The 20,893-nt window shown below is 44.8% G+C and overlaps 1 protein-coding gene across 1 annotated transcript in view; it reads right to left on the reverse strand.

Moving 5' to 3' along the window:
* The window catches only part of TMEM214 (transmembrane protein 214), a gene marked incomplete in the record, with an annotated part of 1,377,439 nt that overhangs the window by 1,067,629 nt on the left and 288,917 nt on the right, over positions 1 to 20,893 (reverse strand). The window contains 1 exon segment of the mRNA XM_044062865.1: positions 7,645 to 7,795. Coding sequence (XP_043918800.1) covers positions 7,645 to 7,795 — 151 coding nt within the window.

Below are 20,893 nucleotides of genomic sequence, written 5' to 3' on the forward strand. Positions count from 1 at the left end.
AACTGACAATTTAATGTTCTAATGGCATGAGTTGCAGAGGTGTATACTTTTTTACCCCATCTGTCTAAAGCTCGGGAATCCCTGTCCGAAGGGGTGGGATACTTAGCTGTGGTGGTTTTTATTCCTTTAGGTCCTTGGGAGATGACCTCTGGGTCAGCAGTTGGATTTTTGAAAAGTAATTTGTGCGAGTCAGTGACTCTACCTGTCAGGTTTCCTGGGAGCAGGTGGTAGGGTGCCAGGAGTTAAACTGGATTCCATGAAAACATCATACATCATCCACAACATCCAAGACAAGAGGAACAGCTAAGGGTCTGTGCTGGGGTAAATCTAAAAATTTCCTGAGCCTCTTTTTGGACTAAGGATAATCTTTGCATTCCCAATGGAAATGCTCTCTCAAAGTATGTAGGGTTTCACCAAAAGAAAAATCCTCTCAGGAGAGGCAGAAGGAATGGATTCCTCAGCATTTGAATCCTCATAAGCAAACAAGGGCATGTCTTCCTATTCAGAAACGTCAGAGTCAGACTCCTGGTCAGATAAAGCTGTTGGGGACAAGTCTCTTTCTTTTAGAAGGAGTAGGCTAGCTTCCCCTAATAAGTATGATAAGGTCTTCTGCCATTTTAAGTATTTGAGATTGAGGCATGGAAGCAGGAGCTTGAGCTTGGTCGTCGGTTTTGTAGGCGCAGTTCGTACGTTGGGCCTTAAAAACTCGGTAGTTTTAGAAAGAAAGTACAGTTTTGTACCTACCATAAATGTAGCTGTTCGAGTGCTAATACAGCTGCAGTCATAACAGATGGGTTCTCCTGCCGTCAGACGGGTCCTCGGTCGGCCAAATTCCAAAGTCTAGGTCCGGCGTCGGTTGTCGTCGCTTCTTCCCTGACGTCAGTGCGCCAGGGGTATAAAATAACCAGCCGACGCCATTTTCTTCAGTTTTTCTTGACCCAGATGTCAGGTGCCCCCAGAAGGAAGGCAATACATAAATTTGTGTGATAAAGCAATGCAATATGATCAAAATACAGTAGTGCAAGCAAATACAACAAGAATGAATACCCCAATCAGGTAGCATGAGGAGGTGTTAGCCAATAGGCCTGTCCCAAGAGGGGAAGGAGGGAGGGAAACCTGGACTGCAGCTGTATTAGCACTCGAACATCTACATTTATGGTAGGTACAAAACTGTACTATGTTCATCGTGCATACAGCTGCAGTCATAACAGATGGGTAGAATCCCAAAGCTAAGAAAGGGGTGGTAGGCACTAGGTGGAACTAGGAGGAACCAGAATGCCCTGCAAGACTGCAGTGGCAAAGCCTGCTCTAGATTTGGAGTATAATGGAAGGTGGTAGTGCTTGGAGAAGGTATGCACAGAACTCCAAGTGGCTGCTTCCAAAACATCTTTGGTAGGAACTCCTCTGAGAAAAGCTGCAGAGGTAGCCGTGGCCCTTGTGGAGTGAGATCTGATGCCTATAGGTACAGTTTTTCCATGAAAAGAATAGCAGAAACGTATGCAGTGGGCTATCCACTTTGAGATAGTCTGTTTGGAAATTGGCTTCCCTTGAGCTCCTACAGCATAGGACACAAAGAGCTGATCTGATTTCCTGAAAGGCTTTGTTCTGTCCAAATAATAATGCAGTTGTTTGTGGATGTCCAAGGAATGTAGTAATCTCTCCCCTTTGTTTTGAGGATTAGGATAAAAGGTAGGTAAGTGTATAGCCTGATTCAAAGCTACCCTGGATACCACTTTTGGCATAAAGGACGGATTGGTTCGTAAGGAAACTCTGTCCTGATGGAAGATGATGAAAGGTTGCACAGCCACGAGAGCTTGCAGTTCCAATACCCTACGAGCTGAGGTAATAGCCAGAAGGAAAGTGGTTTTCCAGGACAAATATTGCAAATCTGATGAGGCAGCTGGCTCAAAAGGAGGCAAGGTCAGCTTTTCTAGAATGAAATTGAGATCCCAAGCAGATATTGGTTGTTTCCTTGGGGGTTTTAGATTCTTAGCCCCTCTGAGGAACTGTCTTAAGAGGGGGTGAGAGAATAAAGGTGGATCAGTGTTGTATTCTGCAGAAATGGCCGAGGCATGGATTTTGATGGAGGAGAAAGAAAGTCCACTGCCTAGCAGCTCAGCTAGATACTGTAATATTTGAGGTAAATTCAGCTTTCCAGGATCCTGGCCCCTTTTTCTCATTCCAGACACAAAACCGCTTTTCTGATAGAAGGCCTTCTGGCCTCCAAAATGACATCCTGCACTTCATTGGAAAGTAGGGTCTGTTGTGATGCTAAGGAATCTTCCATGCGGCTAGATTGAGTGTTTTTAGCCGACTGTGAAGAGTTTTGAAGCTGTGCCGAGTCAGAAGAAGAGGCATTAGAGGCAGGGTCCATGGTGGGGAATGCGTCAGGCTCCTCAGGAGTGGGTACCAGTGTTGTCTTGGCCAGTCTGGAGCAATGAGAATCATCTTTGGTCTGTCTGCTCTGGTGTTTAATAGAACTTTGGGCAGCAGAGGAAGAGGTGGGAAGGCATAAACTGTCATAGATGTCCAACTGAAAGAGAGAGCGTCCACTCTCCAGGCCTTTGGATGAAAAATCCTTGAGCAGAATTTTGTCAATTGGTGATTTTCGTGGGAGGCAAAGAGATCTATGTCTGGCCTTCCCCATGCTTGAATTCTCTGTAAAAACTTGAGGATGCAACTTCCATTCGTGTGGATCTGTCATATTTCTGCTTAGGTTGTCTGCCAGCGTGTTTTCCTTGCCTGGCAAGTACTGTGCTTGTAGTTCGATTTGTAAGTCCAGGACCAGGTTCCAAAGTGACATGGCCAGTCTGCATAGTGGGTATGAATGGATTCCTCCCTGTTTATGTACCACATTACTGTGGTGTTGTCCGTCCTTATCAATAGTTGACCTGGTTGCAGGAGGTCTTTGAAAGCTATAATAGCATTTATTACTGCTAGCATTTCCTTTTGATTGATGTGTAGGTGCTTTTCTTTTTGGGACCATTTGCCCTGAATGCACCGATCTGTCATGTGCGCCCCCCAGGCGTAGTCTGAGGCGTCTGTTGTGATGACTTGATTTGCTTGAGGCTTGCTGAATGGGAGACCTTTGTTTGCTTGGCATGCTTGAGCCCACCACAGAAATTCCTTTTGAAGACATGGAATTGGTGGTATTATTGTTTCCAGGCTGTGGCTGTGTTGAGACCATAGGTTTTTCAGGTACCATTAACGTTTCCTCATATGCAGCTTTGCACATGGGATTAGTAAGATGCAAGATGCCATGAATCACAGAGCCTGCAGGATTTTCCTTGCAGTTAGCCTGGTGCAATTTGCTAGTGTTCTGAAGTATTGAGTTAGTTGCCCCTGCTTTTCTGGCGTGAGGTAGGCCATCTGGGTGTTTGTGTCCAAGTTGGCACCCAGGAAAATTATTTTCCGAGAGGATATTAGCCTTTATTTCTTTTTGTTGACTGTGTATCCCAGAGAATTCAACATTATTACATAAGCCAGATGTTTCAGAAGAATGTGTTTGCTGTCCGCTTGGATCAGGCAGTCGTCCAAATAGGGGTATATTTGTATCCCTTGAAGTTTGCAGTAGGCAATTACTGATGCCAGGCATTTCGTGAATACTCTGGGTGCAGTAGATAAGCCAAAGGGCAACGCAGAGAATTGATAATGGGTTGAACCTGCAAGAAATCTGAGGTATCTTCTGCAATTTTGTCTGATTGGGACATGCAGGTATGCCTCCTTGAGGTCCAATGTTACCAGCCAAGACTCCTTGCCCAGCATGGGAAGAAGCTGCTATAGAGTGAGCATCTTGAATTTTGGTACGAGTAGAAAAGTGTTTAGGATGGATAGGTCCAAAATAGGTCTCCAATCTTTTCCTTTCCTTGGTACCAGGAATAGTCTGGAATAAAAACCTTTATTCGTGCGTAGGTACCTCTTGAATAGCTTTCATGTCTATGAGATCTGAAATTAGTCTTTGTGCCTCTGCCCTTTGATTGTGTGGCAGGTTTGGCATGCCTCTCATTTTTGGAAGGGTGTGAAAATGGAATCTGTAGCCTCTGTTTATAATGTCCAGGATTCCATTTGTCTTTTGTGACAATATGCCAATTTTTTGAAAATAATGCCAGTTTTCCGCCTAATGGTGCTGCCATTTGAGTCTTGCTTGGCATGCAAAGGGGAAAGTCATTGGGCTTGCTTTCTGAATGGTTGCGAGTTATCCTCACCACCTCTTTGCGTAGGAGCTTGCCATTGTCTGCCTCTAAACGATCCTTGGGATTGCCCTCTGCCCCTCGGGCGCCTGTATCTACCTCTTTGGGGTCTGTCTGTGGCTGGAAAGGACCAATTTTTGGAAGACCAATTTCTACTGAAACGTGGGGGTTGTACCTGTAGAAAATCTTTCACTGTTTGCATTGATTTAGCCTTTTCCTCCATTTTCCTTAATACCTCCTCAGCATTAGCACCAAATAATACATCCTTTTGTAGAGGGGCATCTAGTAATTTAGCTTTGACATGATCTGGTAAGGTTTGTTCCTTGAGCCAGGCATGCCTACGTATGACTGATCCTGTAACAGCAGCTCTACATGAGGCCTCTAGAGCATCAAAACCACATTGCAAGGTATGTTTACCCACTTGTTCTGCACTATGCATCAAATCCTGCAACTCCAGTCTGGTTGTTCAGGTTGTGACATTTTACATCTCAATTGTGATAACAAAAACTGTTGGTACTTTAGCATATGGAACTGACAGTTTAATGCCCTCATGGTTAAGGTGGCCGAGGTATATACCTTTTCCCCCCACCTTTCTAAGGATCTGGAATCTCTCTCGGAAGGTAATGGATTTTTAGCAGTGGAGGCCTAAATTCCCTTAGGGCCTTGTGAGATGGTTTCTGGGTCAGCAGCATGGCTTTTGTATAGAAATTGGTGTGAGTCAGGAACCCTGTAGTACCTGTCAGGCTTGACTGGAGCTGGAGGTAGAGAATCCGGGTTAAGGCAGGCCTCAGAGTACACATCATCTAGTATGTCCAAGACAGGAGGTATAGCTAGAGGCCTGTGCTGAGGTAGCAAGAGAAATTCCCTAAGCCTTTTCTTGGAATCTGAATAATCTTGGCCTTCCCAGTGGAAGTGTTCCCTTAAGGTATGCAAAGTTTCCCCAAATGAATAATCCTCTGGGGGGGAAGACAGAAGGAATGGACTCCTCAGCATCAGAATCTTCAAAAGGGGAGTAAGAATGTTTCTGTTCATCAGAGTGCTCTGAAATAATGGAGCCCTGATCAGAGGAGGGGGATTCTTCTTCCACTCTGGGCCTTTTGTCCGGGGGGGGGGGGGGGGGTTGAGAACCCCTGATAAGAGTAATCAAATCCTCAGCCATTTTAAGCATCTGTTTTTTAGGCATGGGGCCTGGAGATGGGCCCTGTGTAGCTTGTCTCTTAGACTGCATGGCTGCTTTAGACTTAGTGTAAGCCTTGATGGAGAAAGAAGAGGAAGGTCTGAATACACCTTGAGAGGAGGTAGACCTGTCCACATTTTGAGATTCACCGCCAAGAGTGGCTTCGGTATCTGTAGTCGGGGTGTGGGCCGAGGAGCCTGCGACCTCGGGCACAGGAGACACCGCCAATGTAGTGTCGTCGGTAGTCAGGGGCTGCGTAGGTGCCTCGCTGAGAACTGGACCACGTGGAGTCGGCTTTGGCATGGTGTCGGTAGAGGCCGCGGACCTCGTGTGTCGGTCCTTGTCTTTGCGTTTTTTAGGCAAAAATGGAGTCGGAGTATCCGACGACATAATATAGTTAAATTTTTTGCCAAAATAATGCTGTGCGAACTCCGCCCGACGCTTAATGGTGCGTTTGTTGAATGTAGCACAAAAGCGACAGACCGAGACGTCGTGGTCTGGGCCTAAACAAGGAATACAGAGGGAATGGCAATCCTTATGTGATATTTGCTTCCCACATGAAATACAATTATTAACTATGTCTGACATCGGTCTGAGGCAAGAAAAGTTTCCCCAACGGGGTACTTAGCTTTCAAGAAGACTTCGGTTGCAAAATTTTCGTAAGTTCAGGAGCTGGCCGACCGGCACTTGCGAACTGCTTCTGCTTCGGGCACCGCGCGGCAAGAAAGACTGAAGAAAATGGCGTCGGCTGGTTATTTTATACCCCTGGCGCACTGACGTCAGGGAAGAAGCGACGACAACCGACACCAGACCTAGACTTTGGAATTCGGCCGACCGAGGACCCGCCTGACGGCAGGAGAACCCATCTGTTATGACTGCAGCTGTATGCACGATGAACATCTGAAGATGCGAAAGACATTGTCAGTTTGTGTCAAATATCAGTACTGCGAAGAACTTCCTCGGAAGCCAGTGCCTGCTCAGCAGCTCCGGACCCATCCAAAGTAGAGACATCCACAGGATCATTAGTCGAAGAAGAGTCTCACGGAATACCGGACTCTGAACGGGTCACGGTAGTGGCCTGCGAATCCATAGAAGTGGGCATCAGGGGCTGTGAAAGCGCCTCACTGAGAACTTAGCTTAACGGAAGCATCATTGTCAGTTTTGTCTTTATCCTTACGTTTTTTCGGAAGATCGGTAGTTGGAAGGCTTACCGAAGCCGTTTTGGAATATGGAGATAGAGAGCAAAAGTATTTAGTTATGATAAGGCCCCAACGATGTATAGTTCTGGTGTTGAACAAAGCACAAAACTAACACTGAGAGACGTTGTGGTCTGAGCCTAAACAGGTGAAGCAGTAAGAATGAAACTCTTGGTGTGGTATCTGCTTTCCACAGGTGAGACAATTGTTAACTTTTTCTGACATCGGTTAGAGCAAGAAAAAAGGATCCCCAATGGGGCACTTAGCTTTAGAAGACTTCATCTTCAATTTTGGAAGCGGAAAACTCGGGTAGCGGCCAACCGGCACTTGTGCGAAATGCTTCTGCTTCGGGCTCCTCGGTAAGAAAGACTGATGCAATGGCGTCGGCTGTCTGATTTTATACCACTGACGACCTGACGTCAGTCCTGGAGCGACAGCAACCGACTCAGAAATACTAAGCCTCTGGAACTCGGGCCGACTGAAGGCTAACCCTGGCAGGATAACCCAAGTGTGATGACTGCAACAGTGAAACACGAAAAACATAAAAAAGGATCCCCAATGGGGTACTTAGCTTTAGAAGACTTCAGCTTCAATTCGGAAGACAAGACTCAGGTAGCGGCCAACTGGCACTCATGTGAACTGCTTCTGCTTCGGGCTCCACGGCAAGAAAGACTGATGTTATGGAGTCAGCTGCCTTAATTTATACTACTGATGACCTGACATCAGTCCTGAAGTAACGGTAACCAAGGCAGAAATACTAAGCCTCTGGTGTTCGGGCCGGCTGAGGGCTACCGTGGCAGAGATAACCCCAAATGTGATGACTGCCAACAGTGAAACACAAAGAACATCATTAGGGTACAACAAACTTGAAATGCACAGTAGAGATATAGCCACAGTAAAGTAGGTGCACACATGCTAGCAGACAGACATAAATGGTGATTATTCATAACGAGGCTTTTTTTTCATTCTATCAAAATTCAATAACCAAGTCTTTGTTCATTACCAGAGACTACAGCTTAAACGTACAGTGTCATACATTTTAGTTGATTAATATACAGCGCTCTTTCTCCTTCATACTAACCATAGGTGTGCTGGCTCTGTGTTGGGTCAGTTTCTGGGGCTTGTAGTTTATAATTCAGGTACCCAGCCAAGTCCTTCACCCAGACAGTAGGGTTCTCAGGAAATGCAGTCTGACTCTTCTCTATTTGCTGCTCAAGTTCTGTCAAATCAAGCTGTAAAAAACACATTCATATTAACAATTTTAACATTGTATGCATTATATAAAAATAAACATGTTCATGCCCATCAAAGCTTAATAATTCATCTCTTACAACTGGAAAATAGAAGAAAACATAAGACATGGAATCAGGCAGCAACTTTACTGGTCAGCAAGAGACAATAATGGCAGTCAACCAATAAAAATACTAACAAGTGTGTAAAAACTTACGCTTGATGACCAACAGGTTGTAACCTTGTTCTCCCCAATCCTAAGATCTTAAGCCAGCAATCAAAAATAAATATAATCTGCTAGACATGTAAGAAGCAAACATTCTCGAACTGTGCAAATTGTGCTGGAGAGTCTCACAGACAAACCTGATGCTAAAATACGGAGAAAAGTACAGTTGTGTACACTTACCATAAATGTAGATGTTAGAGTGCATTTACTGTTGCAGTCATTACATTTGGGTAATCTGCTAGCAGGTTGCCCTCAGTCGGCCTGATTAACAAAGTCTTGGGTCCTGAGTCGGTTGCTGCCCCTTCTTCCATGACATCAGGTCGTCACGGGTATAAACCATGCAGCCGACACCATTACATTAGTTTTTCTTGCCCAAGATGTCAGGTGCCCCCCAAATGGGGAGCAAAATATATATAAATAATTTAAAACACAAAAATATACCTCCAAACAAAAGCAAATACACCAAAAAGGCCTTTAAGTGTAATAAAAGAAAGTAGAGGCATAATACGAGAAAAAACAGGGGGCTGGACGGAGGGTAACCAGGACTGCAACAGTGAATACACTCAAACATCTACATTTATGGTAAGTGTACACAACTGTACTATTTTCTTCATGTTTCACTGTTGCAGTCATTACATTTGGGTAGATTCCCAAAGCTACGGTTCGGAGGATAGATTTATACAGCATTAGGTCCGGCTATAAGGCCTTGCAAAACAGCAGTGGCACAGCCAGCTCTGGATTTAGAGAAAATTGGTAAATGATAATGCTTGGTGAAAGAATGAACTGAAGACCAGGTAGCAGCTTCTAGAATATTCCTGGTAGGAACACCTCTGAGAAAGGCTGTAGAGGTAGATGCAGCCCTGGTGGAATGAGATCCGATCCCCTGGGGGATAGGTTTTCCATGGTGTTTATAGCAGAAATGAATACAATGGCTTATCCATTTGGAAATGGTTTGCTTTGAAATAGCCTTTCCCTCTGCCCTTGCAGCAAATGCTACCAACAGTTCAGATTTTCTTCGAGATTTAGTCCTGTACAAGTAAAATCTAAGTTGTCTGTGTACATCCAATGAATGCAGAATCCGCTCCCCCTTGTTCTGTGGATTGGGAAAGAACGTTGGCAAATGAATGGACTGATTAAGAGCCACACTGGATACCACCTTGGGCATGAAGGATGGATTGGTCCTGAGAGATACCCTGTCCACATGAAAGATGATGAAAGGCTCCACTGTCATAAGGTCCGGTAATTCAGAAATCCTTCTAGCCAAAGTGATTGCTAAAAGGATGGCTGTTTTCCAGGAAAGAAATGTTAAGTCTGCAATAGCAAAAGGCTCGAAAGGAGGAAGAGTGAGTTTCTCTAATACAAAGTTAAGGTCCCAGGCAGGGGTTGGAGCTCTCCTGGGTGGCCTTAAGTTTTTGGCTCCTCGGAGATATTGCTTTAGTAGAGGATGAGAGAAGGGGGGGGGTTCTGTGTTGTAATAAGTTGAAATGGCTGAGGCATGGATTTTTATGGAAGAAAAAGACAGGCCCTTGTGAAGCATCTCAGTTAAGTATTTCAAAATCTGAGGTAAATTGGGCACTGCTGTTGCTTATCCCTTGAGACTGATTCCAGGCACAGAATCTTTTCCATTTGTCAACATAAGACTTTCTAGCACTAGGTCTTCTCGCCTAAAAAATGACATCCATCACAGGTTTGCTGAGGGATGCTAAGGGGGAATTGAAGTGATTAGCCAAGCTGCAAGATTCAATGTTTGGAGCCGAGGGTGCAGAATTTGGTTGTTCTGCTGAGACAGTAAGGATGGTGTCTGAGGCAGTGCCATAGAGAAACTTGTGACAGACTGCGTAGGAGTGGGTGCCAGTGTTGGCGAGGCCAGTCTGGAGCAATCAAAATCATTTTTGGTTTGTCCTGTTTGACCAAGTAAAACTTTGGAGAGCAGAGGCAGAGGGGGAAAGGCATAGAGTGATTGGTTTTCCCAGCTGAAGGACAGAGCATCCACTTTCCAGGCTTTTTTGTGAGGAGTTCTTGTGCAAAATTTGTCCAACTGGTAGTTCTGGGGGGAGGCAAAAAGATCTATGTCTGGGCTCCCCCATTTGCGTGTCAACATGTTGAAAATCCGTGGTTCCAGTTTCCATTCGTGTGGGTCCATGAGATTGCTGCTTAGTTAGTCTGCCAAAATATTCAGCTTTCCTGGCAGGAATTGAGCTTGTAGTTGGTACTTGATAGCTCAAGGCCGTGTTCCACAATGCCATGGCTAGTCTGCAGAGGGGGGTAGGAATGTGTACCACATAAAGTACAGTTGTGTGCACTTACCATAAATATAGATGTTCGAGTGTATTCACTGTTGCAGTAATTACATTTCGGTAATCTGCTGGCATGTTGCCCTCAGGCGGCCTGAATTCCAAATTCTTGGGTCCTGCGTCGGTTGCTGTCTTCTCTTCCATGACGGCAGGTGTATAAAACATGCAGCAGATGCCATTTTCTTTAGTTTTTCTTGCCCCCCCAAAAAAAAAAATATATGTATATATATATATATATATATATATATATATATATATATATATATATATATATATATATATCTATCTACATGCATCAATATAAACTTTACCTTAATCTAAAAGCAAATACACCACATAGGTTGTAGAAGATAGAGAAGGAAAGATAAACTGTAGGATGACAGGGGGATGGCGGGAGGGTAACCTGGACTGCAACAGTGAATACACTCGAACATCTACATTTATGGTAAGTGTACACAACTGTACTATGTTTTTCGCGTTTCACTGTTGCAGTCATTACATCTGGGTAGAATCCCAAAGCTATGGTTGGGAGGCTGGAGCTAAACAGAATTAGGTGTGGCTATAAGGCCCTGCAGCGGCAAAGCCTGCCCTGGACTTAGAGTTGAGAGGCAAATGGTAATGCTTTATAAAGATGTGAACAGAACTCCAAGTAGTAGCCTCTAGAATGTCTTTGGTTGTTACTCCTCTGAGAAAGGCTGCCGAAGTAGCTGCAGCTCTGGTGGAATGAGACCTAATGCCCTTGGGCACAGGTTTACCATGGTGTAAGTAGCAGAAACGGATGCAGTGGTTTATCCACTTTAAAACTGTCTGCTTTGATAGCCTTTCCTTCTGATCCTGCAGCATATGACACTAGTAATTGCTCAGTTTTTCTTAGAACTTTTGTCCTGCTCAAGTAGAATCTTAGCTGTCTGTGTACGTCCATGGAATGCAGAAGTCTCTCCCCTTTGTTCTGTGGATTTGGATAAAAAGTTAGCAAATGAATTGTTTGGTTAAGAGCCACACTGGAAACCACCTTAGGCATAAAAGTAGGATTTGTCCTCAGAGACACCCTGTCTGGGTAAAATATGATAAAAAGGCTCTACAGCCATGAGGGCCTGTAGCTCTGAAACCCTTCTTGCTGAAGTAATTGCTAGTAGCAGAGCTGTCTTCCATAAGAACTTTATATCAGCGGTAGCAGCTGGTTCAAATGGAGGCAGAGTGAGCTTTTCCAACACATAATTGAGGTCCCATGCAGGTAATGGTGATCTTCTAGGAGGCCTTAGGTTTTTGGCTCCTCTAAGATACTGCTTTAGTAAAGGATGGGAAAAGATTGGTGGCTCTGTATTGTAATGAGCCGAAATGGCAGAGGCATGGATTTTGATTGATGAGAAAGATGGGCCTTTGTCAAGCATCTCGGTTAAGTATTTTAATATCTGAGGAATATGTGGTTTTGCTGTATCAGTTCCTTGTGCTTGATTGCAAGCACATAATCTCTTTCATTTGTCAGCATAAGATTTTCTAGTACTAGGCCTTCTGGCTTCCAAAATGACATCCATCACAGCTTTACTGAGAGGTGTCATTCATATGATTACATGATTAGCCATGCTGCCAGGTTCAGAGTCTGTAGTTGATTGTGCAGGATCCGATTGTTTTGCTGGGACAGTAGTTGTGGTCTTTGGAGGCAAGGTCCAAGCTGGGTATTGAGACATGTTCCTTAGGACTGGGTACCAGTACTGGTGGGGCCAGTCTGGGGCAATTAATATCATCTTTGGCTTCTCTTGTCTGACTTTTAAGAGGACCTTGGGTAGAAGAGGCAGAGGAGGAAAGGCGTAAACGGACAGGTTTTTCCAACTGAAGGATAGGGTGTCCACTTTCCATGCTTTTCTGTGATAAGTCCTTGTGCAGAATCTTTTCAATTGATAATTTTGAGAAGAGGCAAATAGATCTAGGTCTGGGCTCCCCATTTCTCAGTTATCATGCTGAATACTTGTGGATTTAGTTTCCACTCGTTATGATCCATAAGGTTTCTGCTTAAATCGTCTGCCAGAGTGTTCCGTTTTCCTGGCAGGAATTGAGCTTGAAGATTTATTTGGTAGGTCAAAGCTGTGTTCCACAGTGCCATGGCTAATCTGCAAAGGGGGTATGAGTGTGTGCCCCCTTGCTTGTTTATATACCACATGACTGTGGTGTTGCCCGTCTTTATCAGTAGTTGTCCTGGATGAAGTAAGTCCTTGAAGGCTGTTAGGGCATTTTGAACAGCTAGCATCTCTTTCTGGTTGATATGTAGATTCATTTGATTTGGTGCCCATATGCCCTGAATGCATCTTCCTGCCATGTGGGCCCCCCAGGCATAATCTGATGCGTCTGTTGTTAATGTTTGGCTGGCAGGGGGAAGAGTGAAGGGCTGTCCCATGTTTTGGTGACAGGCCTTTGCCCACCATAGAAATTCCTGTTGCAGGCAGGGGATGAGAGGAATCATGGTTTCCAGACTGTGTGAATGTTGACTCCATAAACGTTTTAGGTACCACTGAAGTTTCCTCATATGCAGTCTTGCATATGGAATTAGTAGGATGCAGGATGCCATTAAACCCAGAGCCTGCAGAATTTGTCTTGCAGAAGACTGGGTTTTTGTTGCCAGTTTGAAGTAAGTAGTCAGTTGCCTTTTTTTTGTCTGGCATGAGGTAAGCCATCTGGGCAGTTGTATGCAAGCTTGCACCCAGGAATGTTATCTTTTGAGAGGGTACCAGTTGTGATTTCTTTTCATTTATTGTGTACCCTAGGCATGCTAGAAGCCTTTTCACAAACGCCAGGTGTTGTAGAAGAGTGTCCTTGTTCTCTGCTTGAATGAGACAGTCGTCCAAGTAAGGATATATTTGAATACTTTGTCTGCAAAATGCAATTACTGGTGCCAGGCACTTTGTAAAGACCGTGGGCGCAGTAGATAAGCCAAAGGGCAGTGCACAGAATTGGTAATGCATTAAGCCAGTCTTGAATCTGAGGCATCTTCTGCACAACTGTCTTATTGGGACATGCAGGTATGCCTCTTTTAAGCCTAAAGTCACCAGCCAAGCATTCTTGCCCAGCATGGGCAGAAGCTGTTGCAAAGTGAGCATTCTGAATTTTGGAATGTCCAGGTATGTGTTCAAAATCGATAAATCCAGTACTGGCCGCCAGGCCTTGTCCTTTCTGGGTACCAAAAACTGTCCTGAGTAAAAACCTTGTCCTTTTTCTTGTTCTGGTACTGTCTGAATGGCCCCCATATCCATGAGGGACGTAACCTGTTTCTGTGCCTCTGCCCATTGTTTTTTTGGCAGGTCTGGCACACCATTTGTCACTGGCAGAGTGTGGAAATGGAATCTGTATCCCTGTGATACGATGTTCAGTACCCACTTGTCCTGGGTTATAAACTGCCAATTTTGAGCAAAAAGTGCTAATTTTCCCCCTATGGGTGCTGCCAAAAGGTAAGTGCTTGGTGTAGGCAGAGGGAAGTCATTGGGATTGCTTTCTGTAGGTTTGCGCTTTATCTCCTCCAGATTTGGAGGTGGATGCGCCCCATTACTTTGACTTGTACGAGTCTTGAGCCTGGTACCTGGAACCCTTAGGGCGTCTGGATTTCCCTCTTTGAGCTATGTCTGACACAGGAAAGGACCAATTTGTTGTAGGCCAGTGTCTACTGAATCTAGGTGGCTGCACTTGTAAGAAATCATTAATAGAGTTTGCATAGATTTAGCTTCGTCTTCCATTTTCTTTAAAACCTCTTCTGCCGTAATACCAGACAGAGAATCATGCTGTAAAGGTGCATCTAGCAATTTAGCTTTGACATGATCAGGCAAATTTTGTTCCTTTAACCAGGCATGCCTCCTAATCACAGATCCAGTAACTGCGGCCCTGCAGGAGGCCTCTAAATAATCAAAACCACATTGCAAAGTATGCTTTCCAACTTGTTCAGCTGCATGCAATAATTCCTGCAATTGCTTATTTTCTGCACATTCTGAAACCAACATCATTTTCTGTTTCAGCAATCCCATAACATGTTGTTGGTACTCAAGCATATGAAATTGACAGTTTAAGGCCCTGATTGCCAAGGTTGCAGATGTATAAACCTTTTTTCCCCAGCTGTCCAGTGCCCTTGAATCTCTGTCGGAGGGGGTAGGGTTTTTTGCTGTTGAGGCCTTAACTCCCTTTGGACCTTGTGAAATAGTTTCAGGATCAGCAGCAGGGTTTCTAAATAAAAATTTATGAGAGTCCGGGACCCTGTAATACCGGTCAGGCTTACTGGGAGCCGGAGGTAAGGAGTCAGGGGTCAGGCTTGACTCCGAAATCATCCACAATGTCTAAAACAGGGGGAATGGCTAAAGGCATGCGCTGAGGGAGAAGAAGGAAATCCCTGAGCCTCTTTTTTGATTCTGAGAAGTCTTGACTCTCCCAGTGAAAATGCTCCCTCAAAGTATGCAAGGTTTCTCCAAATTAATAATCCTCAGGAAGAGATGCAGATGGAATAGACTCCTCAGCATCAGAATCCTCATAGGGAGGTAAAGATAATTCCTGATCAGAAGAGGAATCAGAAGAAATAGAAACCTGATCTGAAGATTCACAGTCAGTGTCTTGCCTAGGCCTCTTATCTGGAGGGGGATGGGGTACCCCTTATCAAGGTAATAAGGTCTTCAGCCATTTTGATAATCTGTTTTTTACGCATAGAGGCCTGTGCAAGTGGCACAGGTGTCAGTTTTTTTAGTTTTATAAGGTGTCTTTACCTTTGGTTTTTCAGCTTTCATCAGTGTGATATAAAAATGTTGAGGTCTGAATACACCCTCAGAAGCCGGTGCCTGCTCAGAAGCTCTGGACCCATCCGAGGGAGATACATCCATCGGTCCAATATCTTGAGGCATGCCGGACTCCACATGGGTGTCGGTAGAGGCCTGCAACTCGAAGGTAGCGGGTATCAGGGGCTGCGAAAGCGCCTCACTGAGTACCGGCGACTGGCTTAGGAGAAGCTTCGTCGTCGGTTTTGGATCTAGACTGCCTTTCTCTGTCCTTTTCTTTGCATTTCTTATGTACTCCAGCAGTCGGATTGCTATCAGATGACATTTCTGGGTAGTTAAATCTGTTTCCAAAATACTTAGATGCAAAAATATACAGACGCTTAATAGCGCGTTGGTTAAATCTAGCACAAAACTGACAGCCAGGCACGTTGTGATCAGGGCCTAGGCAAGGAATACAGTATAAATGTAAATCCTTATGAGGTATTTGCTTCCCACAATTAATACAATTATTAACTTTTTCTGACATCGGTAAAAAGCAAGGAAAAAAAAGGTTTCCACAACGGGGTACTTAGCTTTATTGAAGACTTCGGTTCTGAAAACTCAAACGCGAATATTTCAGTAGTCGGCCGACCGTCACTTGCGAGATGCTTCTGCTTCGGGCACCGCGCGGCAATAAAGACTAAAGAAAAAGGCGTCTGCTGCATGTTTTATACCCCTGACGACCTGACGTCATGGAAGAGAAGACAGCAACCGACACAGAACCCAAGACTTTGGAATTCAGGCTGACTGAGGGCAACCTGCTAGCAGATTACCCAAATGTAATGACTGCAACAGTGAAACACGAAGAACATCTGTGGTGTTGTCCGTCTTTACCATTAGTTGTCCTGGATGAAGGTAGTCCTTGAAGGCTGTCAAAGCATTCTGTACAGCTAGCATTTCTGTTTGATTGATATGAAGGAGCTTTTGATTTGGGCTCCATTTGCCCTGAACGCACTTCCCTGCCAGATGAGCCCCCCATGCATAGTCTGATGCGTCTGTAGTTAGGGTTTGGGTGGCAGGGGGTGGTGTAAATGGCAGTCCCTTGTTTTGGTGGCAGGCCTCTGCCCACCATAGGAACTCTAGCTGCAGGCAAGGAATGATAGGAATCATTGTTTCCAGGCTGTGACAATGTTGACTCCATAAACTTTTTAATTACCACTGAAGTTTCCTCATATGCAGTCCTGCATAGGGAATTAGAAGAATGCAGGAGCCATGAACTCCAAAGGATGCAGTATTTGTTTTGCAGATAGCAGGGTTTTTGTGGCCACCTGTTTGAAGTAAGTCACCAAATGAAGTTGCTTTTCTGGCATAAGGAAAGCCATCTGTGCAGTTGTATTCAAGCTTGCACCCAGAAATGTAATTTTTTGAGAGGGTACCATTCGATATTTCTTTTTCATTTATGGTGTACCCTAGACAAATTAGAACCCTTTTTACAAACGCCAGATGTTTTAGAAGAATGTCCTTGTTTTCTGCCTGAAATAGGAACTCGTCCAGGTATGGATATATTTGAATATTTCTTTGCCTGCAAAATGCAATTACTGGAGCCAGGCACTTTGTAAAATACCCTGGGCGCAGTAGATAAGCCAAACGGCAGTGCAGAGAACTGATAATGCAAGTAGCCTGCTTTGAAGCAGAGGAACCTTCTGCAAGATTCCCTGATTGGGATATGCAGGTAAGCCTCTTAAATCTAGAGTTGCCAATCAGGCATCTTTGCCTAGCATAGGAAGTAAATGGTGAAGAGTCAGCATCTTGAATTTTGGAATGTCCAGAAATGTGTTCAGAGTAGACAGGTCCAAATTGGACGCCATGATTGGTCTTTTCTGGGTACCAGGAAAAGTGTGGAATAGAAACCTTGGCCCTTTTCCTCTTCTGGTACTAGTTGAATTGCCCCCATGTTTAGAAGGGAAAGTACTTGTTTTTGAGCCTCTGCCCACTGATTTGGGGGCAGGTCTGGCCATCCGTTTGGAGTTGGCAACGTGTGGAAATGAAATCTGTATCCCTGGGACACTATTTAAAACCCACTTGTCCTGGGGTTATAAGTTGCCAGTTTTTTGCATGAAGAACCAGTTTTCCCCCCAAAGGGGCGGCTAAGAGATAAGTGCTTGGTAATTTTAAAGGGAAGTCATGGAGACTGCTTACCATAGGGAGGTGTCTTGATATTTCCAGATTTGGAAGTGGAGGTACCCCATTGCTTAGTTCTGAAAGTCCCTTGGGACCGAAACTTGGTGCTTTTGGAATGTCTGGGTTTGGCTTGAGTGGCTCTGGAAGGAACTGGAAAGGACCAGTTCTTACTAGGCCAGTGCCTACTAAATCTTGGAGGCTGTACTTGTAAGAAATCCTTCACAGTTTGCATAGATTTAGCTTCCTCTTCCATCTTTTTTAGAACATCTTCAGCCTTATTGCCAAACAAACGGTCCTGCTGCAAAGGAGCATCCAACAGTTTTGCTTTTACATGATCAGGCAGAGATTGCTCCTTAGGCAAAGCATGCCTTCTAAGCACAGACCCAGTAACAGCAGCCCTGCAAGAGGCCTCCAAAGAATCAAAACCACATTGCAAAGTACGTTTTCCAACTTGTTCAGCTGAATGCAATAAATCCTGTAAATCTTTATTTTCTACACAGTCAGAAATCAACAGCCTGGAGTAAAATCCCTTGCCTTGTTCTGTAGGTGGTACCCTTTCCACAGCTCTCATCTTTGCTAATTGAGCTATTTGTTTTAGAGCTTCTGTCTTTTGATTTGGTGGTAGGTTTGGCATTCCTCTTTTTAATGGTAAAGTGTGGAAATGAAACCTGTAGCCTTGGTCTATGGTTTGCAAAATCCACTTGTCTGTTGTGATATAGTGCCAGTTTTTTGAAAATAAGGCTAACTTTCCGCCTAAGGGTGCTGCTATTTGTTCCCTGGTAGGCGGTGTCAGAGCCAAGTCACTGTGATTGTCCTGTTGCAGTGGTGGTGGCTGTATCTGTGCCTCGTTGGTTATTGCCTTGCCACTGGCGTCCCCTGTAGGCACCTCCTCTGGATTGATTTCTGCCTCTTGAACGCCTATTCCTGCCTCTCTGAGCTTTAGAGGAGTCTGGAAAGGACCAATTTTTGGAAGGCCAGTTCCTGCTAAACCTTGGTGGCTGAACCTGTAAGAAATCTTTCACTGTTTGTACAGATTTTGCCTTCTCTTCCATTTCCTTCATTACCTGTTGGGCAGGAGAACCAAACAGACTAACCTTATCCATAGGAGCATCTAATAGCTTTGCTTTTACATGATCCGGCAAGACTTGTTTTTTCAACCATGCATGCCTTCTTATAACTGTGCCAGTCATGGCTGATCTAAATGAAGCCTCCAGTGCATCATAGCCACATTTTAAGGAATGGTTACTAACCTGCTGAATGTTATTCACCATTTCTAGAACATATTTCTTATCTAAGGAATCATCAGAGGACAGTTTCTTAGTTAACTGATCAAGCATAAACTCTTGGTATTGGATCATATGAAACTGACAGGTCAAAGCTCTAGCAGAGAGAGTAGCAGAGGTGTATACTTTTTTACCCCATCTCTCTAAGGACCTGGATTCCCTTTCAGAAGGGAGAGTGTTTTTCGCTGAGGTCGAAGCTACTGCCTTAGGCCCCTGGGAGATAGTCTCAGGATCTGCAAAAGGAGCCTTGTATAAGTGGTGATGAGTGTCCGGGACCCTGTAAAACCTGTCGGGCTTAGCAGGGGCTGGAGGTAAAGTATCAGGAGCAGTGCAAGCATCATTAAATGCATCATCCACAACAGGAAGAACTGGAGGTATAGCTAAAGGCCTATGTTGCGGTAAGTGTAAAAAGGTCCTAAGCCTTTTTCTTGAATCTAAGAAATCTTGTCCCTGCCATTGGAATTGCTCTCTCATGTCATGTAAGGTTTCCCCAAAGGAAAATTCCTCTGGTGGAGAGGCAGAAGGAATCTATTTTTCAGCATCGGAATCTTCATAAGTAGAAAAAGGAGCGTCTGGATGATCTGTATTGTCTGTATCATCAGAAGAGTCATCTGAGGACACTGGCTCAGGGGGCTCTGTTCTAGGTCTCTTTTCTGGAGGTTGAGAGGCCCTGTCTGGGTGAGATTGGGATCCCCTTATTAAAGAGATGAGATCCTCTGCCAGAGTAAGCATTTGGGAACTGGAACTGGGCCTGTGAGAGGGGGGCTTCAACAGGCACAGACTTGGAAGTTTTGGCTGCTTTAGCCCTGGCAAAGGCCTTTATAGACATGGCTGCAGGAGGCCTAGCAGCACCACGTGCTGGAGTAGAGACATCCAAAAAGATGGTGTCTGATAATTCTTGTGAAACCACGGTAGTAGGTAAAACTTCAGAGGCAGACTCAACTAGGGTAGAAGGGGCCTCGGTAGTAGTCATGCATTCGGCTGAAGATTGAACCGTTTGTTCGGTTTCGGCCGAAACCGAGACACTCGCGGTTTGCTTAACCGTGGTTTCGGCCGAAACCGCGGACCGTGAGTGTCGGTCCTTTTCTTTGCGTTTCTTAATCATTTGAGTAGTCGGAGGATCCGACGGCATTATGTACGCAAAATCTGAGCCGAAAAACTGTTCAGCAAACTCCGACCGACGCCTAAGCGTTCGTCGGTTGAAAGAAGCACAGGCTAAACAAGCTGCTACGTCGTGGTCTGGGCCTAAACAAGGTAAGCAGTAAGAGTGGAAATCTTTATGAGGTATTTGTTTCCCACAAGTTAAACAGTTATTCACTTTTTCTGACATCGGCTGAGGCAAGAAAGATTCCCCAACGGGGTACTTAGCTTTTAGAAGTCTTCGAAGTAGTATTCGGTAGTAGAAATCTCTGGATCTGACCGACCGGCACTTGCGAACAGCTTCTGCTTCGGGCGCCACGCGGCAAGAAAGACTGAGGAAAATGGCGTCGGCTGATGCCTTTATACCCGAAAACCAGCAGTGATGACGTCGGGTGAAGTGCGACACCAGCAGAGGCCAGACCCAGACTTTGGAATCCGGCCGACCGAAGGGCTGCCTGACGACAGGACAACCCATTTGTAAGGACTGCAGATGCATCCTTGAAGGACATCCTGTAAATCCTTATTTTCTACACAGTCAGAAATCAACATAATTTTCTGTTTAAGCAATCCCATGTTATGCTGTTGATATTTGAGCATATGGAATTGACAGTTTAAAGCCCGGATTGCCAAGGCTGCAGAAGTATAAACCTTTTTACCCCATCTATCCAGCGCCCTGAAGACTCTATCAGAAGGGGTTGGATTTTTAGCAGTAGAAGCCTTAATGCCCTTGGGCCCCTGAGAAATTGTTTCAGGGTCCGCAACAGGATTTTTGAAAAGGAATTTCTGAGAGTCAGGAACCCTGTAGTATCTGTCTGGCTTACAAGGGGCCGGAGGCAGGGAATCAGGGGCCATACTGGATTCTGAAAACACATCGACACTGTCTAGTACAGGAGGTATAGCTAAAGGCCTATGCTGAGGAAGAAGAAGGAAATTCCTAAGCCTCTTTTTGGATTCAGAAAAATCCTGACTTTCCCACTGGAAATGCTCCCTTAAGGTATGTGAAGTTTCCCGGAAAAAAAATTCCTCAAGGGGAGAAGCAGAAGGAATGGAATCCTCTGCATCAGGGTCCTCATAAGTAGGTATGGACAAATCCTGTTCATTAGAAGAGTCAGAAGAAACAGAGTCCTGTTGAGAAGATTCATAGTCAACTTCAGCCCTAGGCCTCTTAGACGGGAGGGGGTTTGACTACCCTGATTAGAATAATTAAATCTTCAGCCATTTTGATAATTTGTTTTTTAGGCATAGGAGCCTGAAC

Source organism: Protopterus annectens, chromosome 2.part1 (genome assembly GCF_019279795.1).
Source record: "Protopterus annectens isolate FY-2018-M chromosome 2.part1, PAN1.0, whole genome shotgun sequence".
In the NCBI taxonomy this organism is placed as follows: Eukaryota; Metazoa; Chordata; order Ceratodontiformes; family Protopteridae; genus Protopterus; species Protopterus annectens.